The sequence below is a fragment of the Capricornis sumatraensis genome, chromosome 6, assembly GCF_032405125.1.
Source record: "Capricornis sumatraensis isolate serow.1 chromosome 6, serow.2, whole genome shotgun sequence".
NCBI classification, from domain to species: domain Eukaryota; kingdom Metazoa; phylum Chordata; class Mammalia; order Artiodactyla; family Bovidae; genus Capricornis; species Capricornis sumatraensis.
Genome location: NC_091074.1, coordinates 39,355,626 through 39,380,645, shown reverse-complemented (window position 1 = coordinate 39,380,645; position 25,020 = coordinate 39,355,626). Strand labels below are relative to the sequence as shown.

Sequence of the window (25,020 nt, the reverse complement as noted above, 5' to 3'; positions counted from 1 at the left end):
ATGAATGATGAGTGATATATCTATTTAATATGGTTCCTAAGAGAAAAATGAGGGGTCTTCAAAGTAACTTTAGTTATTTGGCTAGTTTGTTGATATAAAAAACTAGTTCTCTAGCAAGGAAAAGCAAATTATTAATGTACAACAGTTCTGAATATTCAAGAACACTCATGTAATCATTAATTACAAAATTGTTTACTGAGTCTGAGTTAAGTGTCGTGTTAGGGACGAGGTATTCAAAGATGAATGTGTCATGGATTTTATCCCAAAAGTGGGAAATGGACTCCAAACAAACCTCCAAACAAATGAATTCTACAGCCCCTCTGCATGCTTGCTGAGAACAAATGGCGCAGTGGCGTGCAGCATATACACCACTAGTCTAGGCATGTGTGTTGATGTGTATTTACAGAATGTCTTCCCTTTATTTAAATCTCAACACTTCTGTGCTTTCTTAACAAAATTTCCAAAGAAAAAGAGGATAAAGAATGTAGGTTGACCAAAAATAATATTCTTATCAAAGTATGCTGGAGTTTTCAATATTTAAGGGGCAAAGATATAAAAATTAACTTTATTTCAAATGTCACCACAAATTTTAGAAATTGAAAATTTAGACAAATGACATGTTAGAATGTTTGCAGTGTTTTTTCTACCAGTCCAACATTTCTAGAAGATAAAATTGATTCACTGTTCACAGTCTGCTTAGAGAAAAATAAAAATAAACCCCTCTAGACAAGCATAAATATATGGAAATGGGCACATGAAGACTGATGTTACTTTACCATGCTGCCTCTCCATCTTAGTATTACTCTACCCAGTCCATTTCCCTAATTATAAATAAAAGCAGAATGAAACTTCTGGTTTATATTTAAAAGGATTTCTGATTAAAATTTAGGAGGGATAATTCAAGGGAAACAGCAAATCTTAATACATTTGAATTTACAAAAGATTTAGTTTAAATTCATTTCTCGTTATGAATGCTATTAACTGTTTTCTTAAACTTATTTTTTCCTTTATGTTACAGAACTAAGGATTTAGAAAAAGTGCAAATTAGAAGAAAAAAAAAAAAAAAAAGCATTGGCTTCAGGGTCACACAGACCTAGATTCTTCCCCTAAATCTACCAACGAATAACTGTATGGTCCAGATAAAGTTATATAATCTCTCTTAGTCCCAATTTCTTCACTGGACAAAGTGGGGAGAAACCCCACCTCAAAAAGCTGATGGACTGAATAAATGAGACAGAGTCCATAGCACACAAGGACTTCCTAAAAGGAATTGTTCCTACTGTTGCCATACTTCAAATGCAAATCGACCTCTATTGTTCTAAATTCGTGGGTTAAAAAACTGATTTAGATTATACTCAGGAAATTTCTTATTTTTTTCCCTCTTCTCCAAAGACCATTTAACTTTGTCACAAAAACACCATACAATTAGCACCATTTGCTGTTTTAGACACACATGCATACTCAATGGCAAGATGGTGTTGCATTTTAATCCAGCACTGTATAAAAAGCTTGAACATTGCCTTCTTGCCCAGGATAAAACAAGAATTTTAGTCCCTTCAAAGGCTCTATATTTACAAACTTTTAGTTAAAGGAACAAACATTTAAAAGCTGTTATTGTACCAAAAATAAAGTATTTGAAATTCTGACAGTAAATAAACTTTATGGTAAATGCAAAAACATGAGACAACTCCTCTCGTAACTTCTCCTAGATAATGTACATTGAAGTCTTACAGACACTTTCTGTTAGGCTGCTGTAATGCTCAATCATAAAAGTAAAACCATTTTAAGGGTAGGAAAAATATTTTTTTCATTTTCATGGGCACCATCACCAGGGAAGAATTCTATTTGACTTCTAGATAATTCTTGTTAATGCGTTGAGGCATATATTCTTTCTCTCCATTCCCCTCCCTTCACACTGTCATAATTTAACCTAAGCATTCTTGAGAGACAGTAGTCATTTCCCTTTTCCTGACAGCAAGCTTACAGATGAATCATCTTCATTTCAGTCTCAAATTAGAAACCATCAACACAGGGTTATGTTTTCATCTTTTATATAGGTAATAAATCAGGCTGAGGAAACACAGACATTTCTGCTCTTTGAGACAAGAATTATACAAAATAGTGGGGATTTATTAATTACCTAAGTCAAAACAGAGCAATCAAGTGCTCAATTATCAAAATTTTCAACTTTTCATCAATCTAAAAATCATAAATGTAAGAAATTGTCAGAGGTGCTGATATCACTGCTTAAAAGCAGCATACCTCAACACTTTGGCCATAAACGTGATTTATCAGTCCTAAAAATACAGAAGAGTGGCTCTTTGGGCAGGCCCCAGCATGGTGAAGTTCCATCTAATACCCTCTGCTGATGTCAGGTATTTGAAAGTGACCTTCTGAAGTTTACTGTCAGTGCCTGGTGGTTCAGACAGTAAAGAACCTGCCTGCAGCGCAGGACCCAGGTTCGATCCCTAGATCAGGAAGATCCCCTGGAGAAGAGAATGTTACCTTCTCCAGTATTCTTACCTGGAGAATTCCATGGACAGAGGAGACTGGCGGGCTACAGTCCATGGGGTGGTAAAGAGTCGGATACGACCCAGCAACTAACACACACATAAAACTCTGAAGTACACACTGACTGCCTGCTTCTCTAGGTTCTATAAAGTGTGCTTTTGTTTTAAGACAGAGGATCAGAAAAATATACATGGGGTACATTATCTCATGCATGCTTTAGCAGAAAAGTCATTACTAAATTACTGTGTATCCTTAGTGTATTTCAGACTTCAAAAGATGAAAGAAACAGCCCTTTGAAGAATGATTCATGTATTTTATAACTATACGTGAGGGTCTTATCCATCAAAATGTCATTAAGACCTTTACCTTCATTTTATGTGGTTATATTTTTTACTACAGTCTTTAAAATGTGCAGAAATAAAAATAAATAATTGTTAAAATATTGTATTAAATAGTATAGCTAAGAGATAAAGTTGATACAACTTCAACTTGTTACAAAAAAATTGATATGGAAAGCTGAATGCAAAAGAGCAATGATGATAAAAAACAGAAAGAGAAAAACAGAAAACCATACTAAAGCCTTCACTGTCTGGCTCCAAAGTTTCCTCTTCTGTCAACAGTCTCCCATACTCTATTGCTCTGATAACACAGGTATATCTGTGACTCTCTGTCAAGATTTGTCAACTTCAGCACTGAAGACTCTCTAAACCCAGCAATTCCCTGTTTGACGGACTGTCCTCTACATTGAGGATGTTGAGCAGCATCCCTGGAATCCATACATTACACGCCTCTAGCATTGTCCCACCCCTCCAACCCACAAGCTGCGACCATCTAAAGTGTCTCCAGACACTGTTCAGTGTCTCCTGGAGAGAAAGTGTAAAATGACCCGAACTAAGAACAGCTGTACATTTGTAAACACTCTTCCCATTACCTGAAATAATTCCCTCTATCTCTACAGAAAACCTCTATTCATTTTTCAAAACCCATCTTCGATGTCACCTCCAGTGTGAAGTTTTCCTCTAGTCAAAGTTAGTAATTTCTTCCTCTCTCTTCCTTTTATACCACTTAGCTTGTTTTCCTATTTAATGACATAAGACTATATATGTTCTTTCCCTCTAGATAGGTAAGAATCTCCATCTTATTCATTGCATTTTTACTTATTTTAAGTGTTCAACAAAGGTTTATTATTAAATGATTATGAGCTTTCTATTAAAAAAAAACAAAAACAAAAACCATGAGCTCCCATTACCTTCCCATTGCCAAGGGGAAATTTGGTTTATTGAATGATGTCTCATATCGAGCAATATACAATCATCTGGTTCTTTTTTGCCTTTGTCCTGGGAAATGAGAATTAAATTATATACTCAATTTTAGCCACCCAAGGGACTTGGTATATCTAGTTCTCTAATATTTTTATTTGATCTTTATTTAGATTTACCTTTGAATCATCTATTAGGATGTTTTGCCCTCAGGAGTTGTCCCAAACTTTTTTTGGAATGTGAACAGATAAAACTTAGAAACACAGAAATATAAAACCATGACTTTTATACCGTGAAGACCATATTTTTCGAGAATAAAAATGGAAAAGGACTGAATTACTCTAATCAACACTGAACAGTAAATTCCAATACTGGTTTTAGTTTAAATCAATGTCTCTCCAATAATTCCAAAAGATTTCATAAAATTTCCAAAGAAAAACCTATAATTGGTCTCTGTAACCATAATTTTAAAAAATCTTAGCAATGACAATTTTCAGTCCTTTCTAATGAAGGTAATAATTTTAATTCATAGTTTTCCTACAAATAACTCAAGATAAAAAGACATTTAACTTAGTACCCTTAGTCAATTCAGAAGGCAAAGCTATTAATTAATCAGGAAAGTAGCATCCACTTATATTGGGCTGGACAAACGTCACAGAATAAATATGCTAATCCAATATCCTCTCGTCTGACAAGTTTCTATTATTAACTTGCTAACGTGTTTATTTCCTCCACAATAGCTGGATTTTTGTCATGAATATGCATTAGGCCCTGCAGTTATTAGCCTGGATGACTCGGTGACAGTGAGGACACTACTTGAGAATTTTCATTTGACAGATCATTGACACAAAGTCACAGTTATCCACCCCGCCCCCCCGACACACATACACTTAAACAGGAATCATGCAATAGGAAATAAACTGGAGCTATTAGAGATTATTCAGGTTTAATAGCACACATCCTTTTAGCTGGTGGTTAGAACAATACACAATGTGGCAGAGTTAAACAGAGGCATCAATTATACTCTCAGACCTGTTAATATTTTTGACAATATTTAAATACCACATCCCTTCAGGGCATGGCTTTTTTGCCCTCTCAGTTACACACCTGTCAAGTGTTTAATTTGCCAAAGGGAAACAGTTTGATTTGTAAGGGCTGTCTTAATACTGAAGAAGCAAACTGGAAAAATTAAACATTACTGAAAAGAAGTAATGAAAAGGATCTGAGGGGGAAAAAAATAGTAGGTTTAATTCAACAAGGCATGTTAGCATCTGTCATTAATACAACAATATGATCATGTTCCCCATATGGTGAATATACCTTGGGCTTTTCAATTATTCACTCCCTTTGCTTTTAAAAGGCAGAATGATGGCAGAGAAAAATTAAAGGGGTCAAACTTTCCAGTAACACTAAAAGAGACAGAGACAGTAACTTGCTCTATCATGCATATAAAATTAAATACTTGAAAATGTAATTTAGGTGAAAGATAATAAATAAAAGCTGGCCATTCATCAGATTTGTATAGCTACTGGATTAAAAGCACAAATTTCACTCCTTAGATGCACTACTTAAATATTAAATTACAAATAGTAATAAGTTAGCAGTTGGTAAATGATATAGAAAATTTAAATCTAACATGATAACACTTAGAATATATACGTTTAACTTTAAAACAGAAAATATTACAAATTTTTAAAAATTTTCTCTAGTCAGGCAAGGGAAAAAAATTAACAAATTATTTTGAACCGGTACAGAATGGAGAGTAAAGTGAAGAGTCCAAAAACTGTGGGACGTTATCTATGGTTTCAACAGACACTAAACTCATGCCACCCAGGCACTGTTAACCTTGGTCTGGGGGAGCTGTGAGACAAGCTTCAGGGTCAAACAGGGGAAAGGACTGTGCCTTGGGAGCCAAGAAGTCCAAATCCCACCTCTGGCTCTACTCTCTAAGCTAATCTGCCATAATCAGCAGGGGGATGAACAGATGGTTTCCACGGTCCCTTTCAGTATGTGAAGAGGTGACCAATGAGCCAAAAACAGGAAACTCGCGTCAAACACACCTACATAACTCACGAACATCACAGCCTTGAAATACAGTGGACCCCTGCACAACACAGGGGTGAGGAGTGGGGAGAGACATCAACTATGATGCAGTCAAAATTCCAAGTATTATAGCTTTGACTCCTCCAAAAGTTAACTACTAATAGCCTACCGCTGACTAAAGTCTTATCTATAACATAGTCAATTAACACATATTTTGTATGTTATATATATTATATACCATATTCTTATAATAAAGCAAACTAGAGAAAAGAAAATGTTATTAAAAACATCATAAGGAGGAGAAAATACAAGTTTGTACAGTTCAAACCCAGGTTATTCAAGGGTCAACTGTATAACAGCATTTGTCATTAATAAAATGAGATCACACTGTCCGTAGTCCTAGACTACAAGGCACGATAATATCATCCTCAATAATTTCCAAAGAAGTTTAAGCTGAATTACATGGGACCCAAATAGTTTTAGATACCATATCCTAGTTCCATTTGGAAAGAGTAAAACAAGCTCAACAAGCAGTCCTTTTTCTCCCATCCTTTCAGCAGACCTGGTAAGTACAAAAGCTATTCCCCTCACATAAGAGTAGATAGCAGGGACATTTTGACAGCTGCTTCACTAGACTAACAGCATTTCCTAACATAATCACTAGTAATTTTTCTTTCAACTTTCCCTCTAATTCGAGTCATATTTCCACATAATACAATAAGGGGAGAAGATATCTGTAAAACATCTTCAAATTGCTTAAAAACCAGGTAATTTTCTATATCATAATTACACTAATATCCATAATACTGGTTTCTCCAAAAGAATGCCAATCCATTCTGAAAATGAATACCTGAAACCAATTTTTTCAATAATTTACAAAGGAAAAAAAACGCAATTATATATAATGAAACCACCTCGTTTTCTTAATTCATGATCATAACTTTTAAAATCATTAGGTACAAATTCACTTGAGAGAAATATTTTTAAAGATTCTTCTTGATCTATGTACTTAATTTGGGGGGGGTCATTAAAATAGCTAGATTAAGAAGTTACATGACATTTAACAAATTCCTTCTCTATCGCTACTAATGTTCTTTTTCCATTTGGCAGATTTTGGAGTTTTTGTTGTTGTTAACTGAAGCTGTTCTTCAACTGAATTATGAAACTAGTCTTCAGGTTTCATGTTAACCTTTTAAGGCAGAATATTGGCTAGCCAGTCATCCATAACCATTAGATTAATGCTAAAAACATGAGAATGAGAATTAACTTGGACTGAAGACATAATTAGATTAACTTCAAACCTTGTGAGGATAACAACCATTTAAAAACTATTTTTAAAAAACCTGAGAAATGGTGATTACATTAAGTAAGTTCAGTGACCATCTGATTCCAGTTTTCATTCTGTCATTGCATTATGTTTCAATTTTAATATAAACGCTAGGACTTTTTAATGCTCATAATTTTTACAGAAATAAACACTGTGTTACATTTAGAAGTCCTAATGTTTATCACCATCTGATGCTGTCATGGGAGCCATTGCTACTTACACTCTTTTTAGAAGTGAGAATTGCAATTCCTCTAGCTGATGACAATGTAATTATTCCTTCTACTGTCAACACAGAGGTGATTTCCCTTCCTCACATACATGATTACACATGCAAATCCAGGCTCATCTGAAATATTCTAAGTGTGCTGAATGTCTGAATTTGAATAAGCACAATCACATGAACCATGAGTCACAGTGATGATGGAAACCAAGGTACAGCCATCCACCCTAAACATATTTGTATCATCTTCCTCTCCCGCAGGAACTCATTCTTCCATTCTCCCACAGCTTTCAACACAATGTCATATCATTTACAATATACAGCCACAACCATTAAGAAAATAACTGATGGCACAGCAGAGCGGGGAGCCACAGTGAATATGAAGTCTCACTTGGAGGTTTAAATTACTTCATTAACAATTAATTCACACATACAAAAATCAGCCTTTCAGAAAAAACAGTAGACTTTACAAGCTCTATACCATGCTACGCAGGCCTCCTGTGGGTACACCATGTCTTACCTGGTCTTTCAGCTGCTGTATGGAAGTCTGAAGGTTCAGAATCTGGCTGAAGAGCGGGCTCTGCAGCACTGACTTGAGAAGGTTCAGTTTGTCTTCATTTGCTGCATCCCCACGTTCCCGCAGCTTGGCCTGCAAGCGCTCTGCTGCCTGCACAGCCCGATTTTTGTCTAAACCAAAGAGCAGCATTAGTCAGTAACAGGATTCAAAAGACAGGCATCAAACAATGCTTATAGAAATTCTAAAACTATTTCTTGGGAGAGCTGAAAATTGACTTGGAAAAAAGAAGGGACTAAAACATGTCACTCTAAATATATTCTTCAAACCTTGAAACCTCTAATAAGAAAGTTTGTTTAAAAGCAGCCAACTGGTTATAGTGTATGGTACATGCAACTAACTGTTAAGTATGGAAACAAATTCAGATGATGCGTATCTGATATGCTTCTAATACCAGCTATTTCAACTCTTTTATAAAAACTAATTAAAACCAAACATTCTGTGATCTTATAAATGTTATTTCTTTTTTATTAAAATGTATATATAAGAAAAATTAGAACTATAACTAATAAGTAGAGGTAAATAATGTCACTGATGAATTTTAACAGTTAAATTTTCATGTATTAAGAGGCAATGCATTATACACTTTTCAATTTACTTGAAAATACATTACAATAACACATATTCCTTCAAAAACACAATTTTTTAATGTTTGAAATGTCTTACCTCCAAATTAAATAGCATATGTACATAAGCATAAAACTGAATACAAAGGTGCCAAAGTTAGTACTTTTCATAAGTATTTTCCATAAGTGTATCCTTAATAATCCTAACATCTAACATGCAAGACTCTAGACAGTTAAATGCTACCACAGATAATAGTTAAAAAACATCTCAAAATCCCACTCTCACTCCCTCTCTCCCTTCCATGTAAGTGAAGCTACAATTTTTTAAAAATACTCAAGACTGCTAAGATATATGCCTTAACATATTCTCGATGATATCTATTAAAATATATTGCCATATCATAGTAATAAAAAAGAGTGAGAACTATCACTAGAGACATTTTTTGATACCAAAAATATGATTACACAGGAATGGAGAAACTGAAATATTAACTAATGCTGACCATGAGTTCATGCACAAAGTTAAACACTCATATGCAGAATTTTAAAAGCAAACAGTAATAAAGGTATGCCTAAGGACTGATTTTAGGTTATTTCCCATGGTATCTCAAAAAATAAATCTAGTATGAATTCTCACATCAATTCTTGAAAGGTGTACAACTCAGTAATAACTTACAAAATGAAGATTATCAGGTAATGGTTTAAATAATTCTGTATTTCCCCTTTGCTGTCCACTTTCTTATGAGGAACTTTCCTATGTAAACTATTAGTCTTTACTCTGTGTGACTTTCGTATAAAATAGGTGATACAGGAAATGCGTTCTTATTACAGTCATAGTACCAGGAACAAAAGTCAACAGTAATGATCTGCATGATCACAAAATCAGCTCCTCCTTTCCTGCCACCCACTTCCCGCTACCCCTCAAAACCTGCAGGTGTCAAAGCATCACCCATGATCATCAAGGCATCACAGATACCTTCCAATACCTTCCAATAATCACACCCAAAGAGTTCCCTGGAAAAGGTGAAAACTGCAGTGTCAGATAAAGGACCATGACAGATGTTCCATACCTGACATACCTGAAATCAGTTCTATAAACCAGCTTCTCTAAAACTAAAAAGCAGTACAGTGTGGGGGAAAAAGAAAAAAGATCAACACATGTCTAGAAAATTTGTTGGATATTTCAACCTAAATTATCTACTGCAGAAATTAAATTGCCATAAATTGTCACTCAAGTTTGTCAACCTGTTCGGTATTGTTATAATAGTTTTACCAACTTAAAAGCTCAGTACTATTTAACCTGCCAAGAGTACAGTAAATGTAAGACATAGGCAATGATCTTCAGTATTAAAAATATTGTTATACTTCTGGTGCTACCGAGAAACAAACTTTAACCAGAACTGAGTTCATAAATCAGAACTGGGTTTACATTAAGCTTTCTTAAAACCCATATTTGGTAGGACATCTCATATACTTTTGCTTATAAGTGATGTGTTTTGATAACACTTCATATGAAACCATCTAAATATCAAAACACATTGCCCTAGTACAATGATAGTGGATTAAAAAAAAATTAACCAAATTATTATAGACGGAATCTTAACAAGTAGAACATATTTCAAAGATCCCAACGGAAGGAGTTTAAATCATTATCAAAACAGGAAGAAATAGGTCTTACCTATAGTTTCTAACATTTTTTTTCCAAATTTCAATGTTCTTCTTTAGAATGATTATAAACCAACAACTACAATGGAACTCTAGGGAGAAAAGAAAATGAAATGGTTATGTTTTACAACTTTTAAGTTATATTCTAAAACTAAATACTTTAAAAAGCACTTGATACCACTATGATTCCTCTGACCATTAAGATACTGTGGAGATAAGATAGGTTTCTGTATAGCCAAAATTTTAAAAAAATGTATCCATTTTAGGATTTATTCAAAATTATCTTATATTTGCAGGTAAAACTTGTATAATAAGGTAAAAGGCATAAAATCTATTTTAATTAACTTGGTGCTCAGTTGCTTAGTCATGTCTGACTCTTTGGGACCCAATGGACTGTAGCCCGCCAGGCTCTTCTGTCCATGGAATTCTCCAGGCAAGAATGGGGTGGGATGGGGAGGGTTGCCATTTTTTCCTCCAGGGAATATTCCTATACCAGGGATCAAAGTAACATCTTTTGCATTGGCAGGCAGATTCTTCACCACTGAGCCACCTGGGAGCCCCAAATAAGTTGGTCAGTCAGTCAGTTCAGTCGCTCAGTCAGCTCTTTGCGATCCCATGAATGGCAGCATGCCAGGCCTCCCTGTCCATCACCAACTCCTGGAGTTCACTCAGACTCATGTCCGTCGAGTCTGTGATGCCATCCAGCCATCTCATCCTCTGTTGTCCCCTTCTTCTCCTGCCCCCAATCCCTCCCAGCATCAGAGTCTTTTCCAATGAGTCAACTCTTCGAGTGAGGTGGCCAAAGTCCTGGAGCTTCAGCTTCAGAATCATTCCCTCCAAAGAAATCCCAGGGCTGATCTCCTTCAGAATGGACTGGTTGGATCTCCTTGCAGTCCAAGGGACTCTCAAGAGTCTTCTCCAATACCACAGTTCAAAAGCATCAATTTTTCGGTGCTCAGCTTTCTTCACAGTCCAACTCCCTGGTAGAAGTATACAAAATATTTCCTTTAAAGCGCCTCAACAGAGACCAGTATAACTCTGGATTCACTTACAGATCCTTACCCAAAGTGGAAGGAGCTTACTGGGCTCTGAATGAGAAATTCTGTAGGCGAGAAAGTATTTTTAAGATAAAAAGTAGAAGATATGACTCTGCCGTTGACTGCTCCTAGTCTTAATTGGGAAGACAATTCAGACACACCAATTAAGAAATGAACTGTGATGCTCAATCAGCAAGTGAGTGCAAGATATATTAAACCATGGATGAAAAACTGAATAAAGGAGAGCACAACATTCAAAAGACACTTTGCCTTTTTAAAATACTCTCCTGTCAATAATCTTTTCCCTACCCAAAAGACTCCTTCAACCCACACAGGTCTCATCTTTCTCTGACTATACTCATCTAAACTCTTTCAAGTACTGGATGCAGGTCTCCACTGACAACATCCACATCACTAACCCATCTTGAATCTCTGCTGTCCAACAGTTTTGTACAACTGACTCCAAGTTACATTGATCCTTCCCCTTGAAGAAAACCCACAGTCATCAGAAGTTAGCGTGTCATTCTTTCAATGGTGAAGAGGAATTCAGAACCAGACATCCTCACTTTTCATCTAGAAGATGAGATAGGGGACTTCTCTGAGAAGGAACAAGCTGACCCCCTGTTTTAGAAAGAATGCCTTTGGGAGACAAGAAAGAATCTGGTATGCAGGAGCAGATGCACAGACCATCAATGCCTGCAGTTAGCTCTGTGTAAACTCTGAGAATAATACCTACTGACCTTTCTTAAGCCAGGTCGGATATACAACTTAAAATGACTCCATTTCAAATAGTCAAACAGCTCAAGTACTGACACTTGTATTAGAAAGTCTCATAATGTTTTGAAAAAGTAAAATTATATACATGAGTGCTTGGTATGCACAATCAAATTTAATTCTATGCTCTTTCCCCTATGAAAACTTAACTCAGAAAGATAGAAAGTCAAGAGAAAAGAGCACTGACTCTAACTTGGAATTAAGAGTGATACAGCCTTGAACAAGGGCCTATCATATGAACCTTAGTTTCCTAGAAAACACACTTACCCTTTGGGTATGTTCTGAGAAGTGAGATAAACACAAATTTCCAGCTCACTGCAAAACACCTACCTCTCTGTTTTTATGATTAATGTTGACCACATGTAGATGAGCAGTCCAAGGCCAAGCCTTGCATGGTTTCACAGGGGAAAATATAGGAAGATCTTAAAGGACAATATAAGAATCCTTCATAAAAGAGTATTATTAGGTCCTCTCTCAAAAAAATTATTAACTTCTGACAAACAAACAAACGGAAAGATACTCCAATAGCAGGAAGTCCAGGACTACAAACATGTAGTTAATGCAACTGCTCCGGAGGAAGCGTGACGGTAATGAAAGGGCATCGACGAGACAGTCTGATGACCTGAGTTAAAATTTCAGCCTGACCCTTTACTAGCTCTACACCCTTGTTATGTCACTCATCTGTCTTTTCTGAACTTGGAATCTATTAATTACAAGTGAATGGCATTCATAAAGTTTTGAAAGAGTAAAATTATTTACATGAGTGCTTGGTATGCACAGTAAAATTTAGTTCTATGCTCTTTCCTCTATGAAAAATTAACTTTGGAAGATAAATAGTATTCATTGCTTGGTGGGGGATGGAGGTTGGCCTATGGATTCAGAGGCCCACTGATTCATGAGGAGTCTTCAGAGAAAGCACAAAGTAGTTCTCAATGGTGAAACACCCTGGCATCCAAAAGTTCACCTACAAGTCAGTTATGTGGAAGTAGAATTGCTTATTCTTTCAGAGAAACCCTTATCACAAATGTTTATATATATATATATATATATATATATATATATATATATAAGCCTAGACTATTCCTGCAAGCTTTCCAAAGACACTAGTGGTTGGATGTCAAGAGGTGGAGAACAATAGAAGGAAATTTTGAGCTGCATTTCTTCTGAATTTTAAAATTTTGTGTCAGTATACAGTGGTTAGATTTAACAAATAATAATACAGGACACCCAGTTTAATCTGAAATTCAGATAAATGAATAAATTCTAGTACAGGTATATCCCACACAACATTTGGGATATAATTGCACTAAACACTAACTTGTTGATTATCTGAAATTCAAATTTAACCAGGGATCTATTATTGTATCTGGCAAGCCTACTTATGTGTATATTAGCTTAGGAAAAATGTAAATTTTAAAAACCATTTTTAACCTAAGGAGTCTATGCTTCCTGAAGAACTTCAATGACAAATCCTTTAAAAATCCTCTTAATGATTTTAGCTGTGACCTTTTGATTCTCCAACAAGTGGTTGATAACACTGGTTCCAATCGAGGATAAAAATCAAACAGCTTCTTTCATTTCTTTTAGAAACAGAAACTGATTAATTAGGAATCATTTTACTTTTCAACAAGTTGTACTGGTAATGTGTAGGCACAGCTTTTGTGTAGTTGAGAATCATTACTTGAAACATAAAACAAATCATTCTTGCCCAACACAGATTATACAGCAACTAGCAAGTGAAAACGTCTTATGCTAAAAATAATTCTAACAGAAACTGCCCCAAATGCATACAATTTTCTAGATATCTTAACTATTTTGACTGTAAAAGGAGTACATCATTAGAAGAGCTTGCTGCAATGGTTTGCGGCTTGTCAAAGGTGCTCAGCATCCGTTAATGCATTTAAATTTAGCATTCATCTCATTCTTAGCTGCCTCAGCGCTACCTGAAGTTAGTAGACAAATGCAAGGCTGTAGTCATTTGTAGGCAATTTGTCATAAAGTCAATTGGCCATGACAGAAAAACTGACACTGGCAGTCATAATTCATATTCTAGGGTTACTGAACAACTGCTCCAAGAGCACAGAAACGTCCAACTACCCACCAGCATCATGCAATCATCCAACAGAAAATAGTCAGCTCTTTTTAGCATCTGTTCTGTAGGACTTCTCCCTCATCTTTACAGGCTTGATCAGAAAAGCATTTGTGAACAAAATCTTTCTTTTGAAGTTGACAGTTATGAATCTCTCCAAACTCCTTCAATAATAATAGAATTTATTAATTCTTTTTTGCTCTTTCAAATCAAAGAAAATCTAGTATTCAGGAACCTTGCCTTTAATATAAGTCAAATACTGATTGATGGTCTCATCCTTCCTTTATCAAATGTAAAGATAAATTACCTGTCCAAAATGAATATGCTGAGAGGGGTCACAAGCTTACAAAAGAACCCAAATTCTCTTATTTATTGATTCAGCAACTCACAGAGTGCCTACATGATGAGCATGTTTCTGGGTGGGAGAATTAGAGGAATGAGGATACAGTCTGAGAACTCATGGGCCAAGTGAATGGAAGAAGAAGAAGAACAAAAAAAAAAAAAAAAAAACAAGTAAACAGACATTGGAAATAATAAGAATACAAAAGAGAGATGCCGTCAAACCCAAACTGAAGAGAAAAGGGAAAGCTTCCTGGAGGCAGCAACCCCTGCATGGAATTTTAAAAAACAGGTGGGAGATAGGACAGAAGAGGTGATGGAAGGGCTGCCCACACAGAGGCAAGAGCGCACAGCACCTTCTGAGCACTGCAAGCCCTTACTTAGGCCTGGGCTGGGCCTGAAGGACAAGGGAAGAAGAGGTGGCGAGGCTACAGATGTGGCTACAGGGTAAATCACTGAGGGCCCTGGGTGCCATTCACGAAGAGTTTATTTAAAATTGCAGCTTCTTTTGGTAGAGTGAGTGATACAGCCAATCTTTGGTTTAGAACGATCACTCTGGTGATGGTGTGGAATATCTGTAAAAGAAATAAAAAGTGGAAGCAAGACCAGTTAAGAAGCATTTTCAAAGAGATGCAAGTGAAAAGTAAATGAAAATGGGAGACAGATCTGAGGAACAAGAGCTGTAAGCAAAGGATCTGGTGATGCGAAGATAAGGCAGATGAGTCTAGGAAGAACCTCAGCTTTCCTGCTTGAGTTACTGATTGGATGGCAATATTAACACCATCAAGATTGAGAATATTAAAAAAAAAAAATAGTAAGTGATATGGTTGTCCTGATCAAGAGTTTAAAAGGCTGAGTGAGTGTTACAGTGCCTTGTAACACTGCTAGGCCCCCCAAATTCATATGTTGAAGCTGTAATCCTCAATGAGATTATATTTGGAGATAGGGTTTTTAGGAAATGATCAAGTTTAAATGAGGTTATAAGGGTGGGGTCCTAAACCAAGAGGAATGAAAACCTTATAAGAAGACAAAGAGATATCTATGTTTCTCTCCCTCCCTCCTTTCCCCCTCTCATCCCATGCAAGCAACAAAGAAAAGCCATGCTTTTTCTTTGGAAGTACACAGTGAGAAAGTGGCCATCCACAACACCAGGAAGAGATCTCTCACTTGAAACCAAACCCTGCTAGACCTTGAGGGTGAACTTCCCAGCCTTTAGACCAGTGGGGAAATAACTTTCTACTGTTTCAGCCACCCAGTCTATGGCATTATTTACAGCAGCCTGAACTAATTACTGCAGACTGCAACCTTCCCGCAGCCCCTGCTCCAAGGAATATGCCATTGCACACTATGCTATGCCCCTCTCCTCCAACCACAACCAAGGAAGCAAAGGGTGGGCCCCTCACTCAACGGAAGACAACCTAAGTGCTGACCTAAGAGGTAAAACTGGGCTAGCGTCTCTCTCTTGAGAATTTGAAAGAATAAGCCAATTAGTAGTGGAGCTAGAGTTGAAAAGATAGAAGGAGCATGAGCAAGAATGAAGAAGCTAAGGTGGGGCACACATAGGCTTGAGTCATGAGAGACAGAAAGGGATCAGTGGACAGAGACAGAAGAACACAGCTGACATTAGGAGACAGGCAAGGACTGCCTGGGAGGCCCAACACAGCTAATGGGCGGAAAACTAGGTAAAACGGGCCCCCAAGAAACAGCCACTGACATCCACTTTTACAGTGCACTCCACTCTGCCAGAGCGAATCTGTATGAGGCTCTCTGTTTCAATCAAACACACCTATTACACTCTGCTTCGGTACAGCATGATACTATCACATCCCAAATAAACCACTATCTTTCTTAAGATGAACCCTTCCTCCTTTAACTAATTCATGCGGAGACTCTACTTCCAATAAAGATTTGAGGGAACTTACAAGCAAATACAACTTTAATATGAAAACTGAGACAATTAATAATTTTACAAGAGAGACAGTTACTTCAAAAAAACAAAGCATGGGGAACTTCTACTACGGCAGGTGAATAAAATACTGTAAAGGATTCAGTTTTGATCAGAGCCTGAGAAAAGTCATCAGGTTTAAGTCAAACAAATCATAAATCTATGGTTGATACAGGAATGTGAGATCTGACTAACAAGGTTTCATTCTATAAATGAAACCACAGTAACTGTGGAAAACATTCACAAGTAATGAAAATATTTCTGGCTAAAATATTCTAGTCAAAGGAGAATAGAAATACTTTCACTTCAAACTCCACTAGAAAAATAAGCCAAACATCTATGTTAAAATTAAAACACTAAAAAAAAAATAGAATTTACAATTTATAAACCAGGAGGATAAAAGATAGAACAAACCATACTCAAGCAATCTAAAAGAGTTTGGGAATACAGAAAATAAAGAAAAAGGAAAAAGCATCCTTAAAAAAAGAGAAATGAAATAAATTCAGATATCCATATTCACAATAAATATAAATGGGTTAGACTCACTGAAGAACAGGCTCACAATCTGTATCTCAAAATTGAAAATGAGAGTTGTAAACAGTCTGAGGTCAACCTATAATTTTTAATATATAGAATAATAATATATGCTATACATAAAAAGGTATTTATGTGATTTCATCATTACAACAATGAGTTATTGATAAAAGGACACATTCTAAAATCAATTACAGTTATAGTTACTTTTAGGAGTGGACAGATGGAAGTGGTAGCTTTTGATCAGAGAGAGGTTAAAAGGTGACTTTAGCTTTCTCTACTTTTTTAAGGAAACTATAATTTTAGAATGTTTTAAAGTTATATTTATAAAAATTAATTGAGTTGAAATATTTATGGATAAAGTGCTCAAATGCATGGTATTTTCTTCCAAAAAATGGAAGAGGACAGAAGAAACATGACTGGACATACTATTAAAAGTGAATAATGGATACATGAGGATTCACTATAATATACACATCATAAAGTGTACATTATAAAGTTTTCATAACAAAAAAAAACAGAAAAATAAGCGATTGACAATAAACATGTGAAAATGTTAATACCTACCTGATTTTGGAGGATGAGACTAGAGCTGATTAGTTCCTTCTCTATTCACAATGTTTTTCAAATTCTCCCTATCATCCTGTCCCAACAAAAAAAAGGTTTCACCTTGAACTACTAAATTACTTGGAAAAATATTTTACTATTGGCAAATGCTACCAGAAAGATAATTTCTTCGGACTAGATCACTTAACCCCCACAAAATGACAGGAAATATTATAAAAAGATTTCTTCAAAATTAGTATTTCATAAGGAATCTGTATTTGTACCATTAAAAACAAATTTATTCTGATTTTCTGATGGCTAGAAGTACTGCTTCTAGCTTTACCGAGCCCTGTGAGATAAGAGCCTTAGAAGCGGATCTATGGCCCTGGATTAGCTAATTCCAGTGAGACTGAGCAGCAGGGCAGTAAGTGATAAATGACTATTACTGCCCTACTTCCGAACACACACAGAGAGCAAACTAAAACCCCCACCACTGGAAACGGTGGGTCAACCCAAGAGAGTACATAAATATAAATTTGTTTCAGTTGAAAGAAAACTTATCTTTCATGTATATGTAAATGATGATTCAATATTATGAACAGTCACACAATATATTTAAGCTAAAATTATAATATGGGCAAGTGGTGTATTAATCCACATTTGGAAATACATAAATTATAATCATTACTCTGATCAGGAATCTACATACACAAAACAAATTTGGTGATAATAATCATCTCATTCCTTTTCCTAGGAATTTTCTAATACAGAGAAAAGAACCTATGGAAAATACATATCGGTATTAGGCTATTTAGTAACTTACAGACACACTTACACAGAAATGTGTTTATACTAACAAACATTAACTTTATTTAATGTTCATTAACTTTATTTTGGTTTTGAAAGCTACTTCCTTTTATTTTTAAGACTGTTGGCCTGAAGTGAAAGGTTCATTGTCCTTTCAAAAGGTATAACATGTTCTGTCCTTTACTGCAGATTTCCTAAAAGCACAAAGATAATAATTTTATACCGACATTTTACCAGATTCATATCCACTTCCAGTAACACACACATAAATTATATTTTGTGATGCTTTTGAGTCAAGTTCCTTATTTATTGCTCACACTCAAAGATGAAGTCAATTTTATGGTTGAAAGCAGCCTTAAAAAACACACAGGGCACAGACAAATGCAAGTTTGCTAAGGTTTGGTGAACTACAATTTAAAAAATAACTATAACAATTTCAACAATAAGAATCAGCAGTGTGGCTGGGATTACAACCTCAGGCTGCTTCATTACTCAATTGACTTTTTGAAAGGCTGGATTTTGTTTTTAATATACTACAAACCAATTAAGTTTATATTCCATTGTACTATATTCATTTCCTTCTTCCTCCATCATCCATATATATATATATATATATTTTTTTTTTTTTTAACAAAAGCCAAGGAGACACACACATACACACTGCTAGAGAACTACAGATTCCAATACCTTCTCTCTGGGCAACCATTTTTATGTATTTTCCATCCATTTTGTTCTCTCTTAAAACAATCATTCCTACAGGAAAGGGACCCTCTCCAAATCAACTCACACCAAATATGGTGACTCAGAAAAAAAATTTAGATGCTTCTGAGAATAAAGATTTAGCCTCTTCTGTTCTCTCATCCCCTAGCTAAACTCAGGAATTTAGGTTAGTGGGCAGTTTGCTCCTGTTTCCCATCACACTGTCAGTATTGAGAGCCAAGCAGCAACAGGCTGGGCACACTTTTTGGACAGAACCAGGCAGGGAAAATGCCTTAGAAAGCATCACTACGAACAAAGCTGGTAGAGGTGATGGAATTCCAGTTGAGCTGTTTCAAATCCTGAAAACGATGCTGTGAAAGTGCTGCACTCAATATGCCAGCAAATTGGGAAAACTCAGCAGTGGCCACAAGACTGGAAAAGGTCAGTTTTCATTCCAATTCCAAAGAAAGGCAATGCCAAAGAATGCTCAAACTACCGCACAATTGCACTCATCTCACACGCTAGTAAAGTATTGCTCAAAATTCTCCAAGCCAGGCTTCAGCAATACATGAACCATGAACTTCCTGATGTTCAGGCTGGTTTTAGAAAAGGCAGAGGAACCAGAGATCAAATTGCCAACATCTGCTGGATCATCAAAAAAGCAAGAGAGTTCCAATAAAACATCTATTTCTGCTTTATTGACTGTACCAAAGCCTTGGACTGTGTGGACCACAAGAAACTGTGGAAAATTCTGAAAGAGATGGAATACCAGACCACCTGACCGGCCTCTTGAGAAACCTGTATGCAGGTCAGGAAGCAACAGTTAGAACTGGACATGGAACAACAGACTGGTTCCAAATAGGAAAAGGAGTACGTCAAGGCTGTATATTGTCACCCTGCTTATTTAACTTTTATGCAGAGTACATCATGAGAAACGCTGGACTGGAAGAAACACAAGCTGGAATCAAGATTGCCAGAAGAAATATCAATAACCTCAGATATGCAGATGACACCACCCTAACGGCAGAAAGTGAAGAGGAACTAAAGAGCCTCTTGATGAAAGTGAAAGAGGAGAGCGAAAAAGTTGGCTTAAAGCTCAACATTCAGAAAACTAAGATCATGGCATCTCATCCCATCACTTCATGGGAAATAGATGGGGCAACAGTTGGAAACAGTGTCAGACTTTATTTTGGGGGATCCAAAATCACTGCAGATGGTGACTGCAGCCATGAAATTAAAAGACGCTTACTCCTTGGAAGGAAAGTTATGACCAACCTAGATAGCATATTTAAAAACAGAAACATTACTTTGCCAAAAAAGGTCCATCTAGTCAAGGCTATGGTTTTTCCAGTAGTCATGTATGGATGTGAGAGCTGGACTGTGAAGAAGCCTGAGCGCTGAAGAATCGATGCTTTTGAACTGTGGTGTTGGAGAAGACTCTTGAGAGTCCCTTGGACTGCAAGGAGATCCAACTATTCCATTCTGAAGGAGATCAGCCCTGGGTGTTCTATAGAAGGAATGATGCTAAAGCTGAAACTCCAGTACTTTGACCACCTCATGCAAAGAGTTGACTCATTGGAAAAGACCCTGATGCTGGGAGGGATTGGTGGCAGGAGGAGAAGGGGATGACAGAGGATGAGATGGCTGGATGGCATCACCAACTGGAAGGACATGAGTCTGAGTGAACTCCGGGAGTCGGTGATGGACAGGAGGCCTGGCGTGCTGCGATTCATGGGGTCGCAAAGAGTCGGACGCCACTGAGCGACTGAAATGAACAGAACTGAACTGAAGCAGGGGAATCCCTCCAAGGGCTGCCCCTGAAGGCAAACAACACTGGGTCCATATCAGACTGCAGAGGCGGCCAGCTGCTCATACAGCACTCACTCCAGCCTCATAACTGAACTGAGGGAAACCGAACATGGAGAGGGGTATTAACTCTGCCACAGAATCCTCAGGTGTCATTCCAGAGCTGGCAACCAATCCACCAGAGAAATTACTTCAGGCACCTGCCTCCTGCCCTTTGCCTGCCTGGAACGGAGCAATTCTCCAGTGGGCAGGGCCAATGGTGTCCCTGGCGCTTAGAAAAAGCACAAATACACAAAGTGTCCCTATAGGACCCTGTAACATGGCCCGGCAGCTACCAGTCAGTTCTGTGTTAAGACTGACCAACTGCAAGAGGAGGTGATAGACGAATCTCTGTCGTTCCTGGCTGCCCTCTCAGAGGTGAGTTTGTGAGATCTCAGTTAACAATACTGGCAATATAGCCAAACAATTGATGGCTTTGTCAGTTGCAACTTAATGATTCCTTAGGGGGAAGCCCTAAAGAAAGACAAACTTTTCAACACAGATACACTGTGGAACTAGGAGACGGAAGGTCAGAACATTACAACCATACTGCTTCAACTTACCTCCCCATCTAACTAGTTCATGCTCTTCCTCAAAGGTCATCCAAGGGCTTTGCCCCATAATTTAAAAAATAACTCTATATTCACCATTCCCAAACAGTTTTTCCTATTCTGGAATCTTTTCTACAAAAATTATGAAGCGTTGTCTATCATATCGCCACTTAGCTATCATTTAGCTGTAAGTACTAAACGTAATTAGATATTTTTATTTTTCCCCATCAATCAGTGCTTCCTAAATTCAGTCTGAGGCCTTCATGATTTCCCTCTGCTGAATTTGGGCGGAAACAAAGACAACGTTTACAAACTTTAACCAGAAAAGGGCAGCCTCAAATTTCCAACAGGAAACCCTCTGGGAAGAAAACAGCATACTGAAATGTGATTTAACTTATCTGTTTTTCTTTCCTGGACTATGCTTGTGGTGACTAGAGGTCTGCACCCATGTTGACTCAGTTTCAACCTTTGCTGTGCTGAGAAGTACCAGGCATGTGCTGAGAAGGGCTCACAAAAGATCATGCTCTCTTGCTCTGAGTCCATTCTTTGCAATATTTGTCATGGAGCATTTAGAACCCTTAAGTTTAGCTGGCAGAAGAAATTAATGCACTTTTGCAATTATTAATGCTTAATAATTTCAAATATCATACGTAATGACATCAGAAAAGTTTGTGACCTTTTACCAAAACAACTTGTTAAAACCTTATTTTGCTGATAAGGAATAAAAGGTCAAAGAGATTACTAACTTTCCCAAGATCACATAACTCAGACCCTTCATTAAGCAATCCTATTTCTATAGCCATTATTATGCAGGGGCACTGTAAAGTTTATATAATAAAACATGAATAACTATCTGAAAGTTTCAACAAAAGGTAGTCTTAATTCATCTACAAAAGGATATGGGGATAGAAAAAAAGAAGAAATAATAAGCTTAAAAATCTTACTCTGTTAGATTGGGTGTCTATTAAATTCCTTAAACAATGAACTGTTTCATTTTCCATGTCATTTTGTGGATTTTTTTTTTTAAGCAACTTTATTGCTGAGGTACAAATTAACCACCAAATATTCCCTTAAAGAGCCGAAGGTTTCCTAATATATATTCACCACTGGAATATTTAAAATGTAGGTGTGTTGTAATCCACAACTAAGCCAATAATTTGTCATTTAAGACTGTTAAAACATGCTCAATAACAACTGATAATAAAACTGTATATAAGAATTGGTTTCTACTATAATAACTCTTCCACAAGTGAGTTTTTTAGACAATGAACTGGCATTTATTTTTACTCTTTGAAATGAAACCACTTATGAAATAGCTGTCATACATCCCTATCTTCTTAAACACAGCATATGTGCTTCACAAACATGCATACGTTTAAACCTACCAATAGCTCAATATTAGATATACCCACTTTCAAGTAAGAAAACTGAGGCTCAAAGATTAAAGTATTTTCTCCTATACTCGTGAAGTATGTAAGCACCAGAGCTACTAACATTAAAAGCCAATCTGAGTTTGACTGACATCAAAGCCAAGTGCCTTCCACCAAATCATAGCTCTGTGTTCTAATAATAATACTACAGGAAAGAAAATAGTTACTTACCTTCAGATAAGTAGCCTCAGACAGCCATGCTTTCAGAGGTCCTAAACTGCTACTATAAGGCTCTCTTGAAAACACATTCTTACCATTTCACTAGTTGAGATCTTGGGCAAGTCACTTAACTTCTTGGAGCTGCTGTTGTAAAGTAAGCATTAACAATAACATATGCAAAATGCCTAGAAGAAACAGGCATACAAAAGCTATCACTGCTATCACTATTCCGTCTTCTAGTGTCTGCACCAACTCAATGGACATGAGCTTGGGTAAACTCCAGGAGTTGGCGATGGACAGGGAAGCCTGGCGTTCTGCAGTCCATGGGGTCGCAAAGAGGCAGGACTGAGCGACTGAACTGAACTGAGTGTCTGTTGTTTCCAATTTGAACGTAACTCTTTAACAGGAATGAAAATTTGATCATTTCTGACCTTGGTCTTGTAAGTTACACCATGTCTTTCCTATGTAGTAAATAAAGCATTTAGCTTTAGGACAGCTTTCCCATTGCTGAAAAATACACGTACTTTTTGTACTATTGAAGATCCTCCAAATCACTCCCTCTAAAATACTTCAAAGAAGTAGAAATGAACCCAAAGAAAGTGTAATCCAAAATTCAGCTTAGTCAAAGAACTGACACTTTAAAGTGTTAAGTTACCAACCAGAGGAGACAGACGGAGAGGGAATAGATGTGGTGTCTGACAAGACAGAGATAAATGAACAGGAAGAAAGGAAGAAGAAATATTGAGGTGAGGAAGCTGAAAGGGGGAAGAAACAGAAAGCTGAAGGACAGCAAAGCAAGTTAGAAAGCCCTGAAAAAAGTCCTTAGCATTCGCCAGGCTAACAGGAGGTGGAGGGCGTGCTGACTACGGTCACAGATGCCCAGAAGAACTGAATCATCTCCCTGCCAATGTGAAATCTGATCTCAAAGGAAGAACTGCAAGGCAATCTTCCTGTACCCAAACACAGTAAAACTCACTACATTTGAGTCACTATCCTTTGAGTCAGTTATCAGAATCTCCTGAGATAAAGTATGTGAAAACGCTTAGAAAATGGGAAGTTATAGAAGCATTAGGCATTATGATTACTATCAATGGTATCAGCATCAGAATGGCTAACTGATGCTGTTGTTTCCTATCCCTAACTTAAGAAAATCAATAACCATAAAAAATTATATATACACAGCACTATTTTAGCAAGTTTTAAATAAGCACTTACATTTCCCGAAGCATAAAGCACAGGTAGATTCAGCAGGAAGATACTTGCACCAGATACTTCTGTTCTCATACAAATAAATACACACTTTCACATCTAATTTTCATAACTGTTTTTTTTGTTGTTTTTAAGAAAGCCATCCTAAATTCTATAAACTTTAAGCGCCCCCCCCAAAAGAAACAAACTGTACTACCTGCCTCTATCACTAAATCATATGGCAAAGAAAAATAAAGACAGGTACCTTGCTTCCGAGCTCTCAATTTTGTAGAAAACAGTACATAATTACACTGCAACAAGATGTGCTAAATTTTGGGAGAATAAAAAGAATCCAATGCTATCAGAATGAGTCAGGAAAAAAAAAACAAAAACGGGGAACGTGACATGTGAATCGTCCTGAAAGCCCTGCAACTTGGGATATGAGGGACAGCCAGGAGAGGGAATGGCGTCTCTTACAAATGGAAAGACACCTGCTAAGACAACAAAACCACATTATTTAATGACAATGGTTCTGTAGCACAAGGCTGCCACACTAGACAGGAGAGGAAAGCCATGTTTTCGTGGCCTTCGTGGGACTTTGCCCCACAGGGGGAGAGCTGTGAATTTTAGATATATGGGGCAGGGGTGGTAGGAAGAGGGGGGGTTGCTAAAATTTATTTTCTGGGGAAAAAAAAAATTCTGGCAATATGCTACATAGTTCATCAAAAATAGAAAAGAACTAGGGATTTCCCTGGTGGTCCAGTGGTTAAGCCTCAGCGCTTCCAACATAAGGGGCCCAGGTTCCATCCTGCAAACCAAGGGTTCATGAGCCTCAACTGAAGATTCCTTACAACATAACTAAGAAAAAAATCCCACAATTCTCAACCAAATTGTGACCTGGCACAGCCAAAG

The 25,020-nt window shown here is 36.9% G+C and overlaps 1 protein-coding gene across 1 annotated transcript in view; it reads right to left on the bottom strand.

Annotated features, from left to right (window-relative positions):
• MPDZ (multiple PDZ domain crumbs cell polarity complex component) overlaps window positions 1-25,020 on the bottom strand; it is a 176,484-nt gene that overhangs the window by 138,608 nt on the left and 12,856 nt on the right. Inside the window, exons 2-3 of the mRNA XM_068974237.1 lie at window positions 10,179-10,257; window positions 7,881-8,047 (exon numbers count right to left, since the gene is read on the bottom strand). Coding sequence (XP_068830338.1) covers window positions 7,881-8,047; window positions 10,179-10,194 — 183 coding nt within the window. The 5' untranslated portion in view covers window positions 10,195-10,257. The remainder of the gene's footprint in view (window positions 1-7,880; window positions 8,048-10,178; window positions 10,258-25,020) is intronic.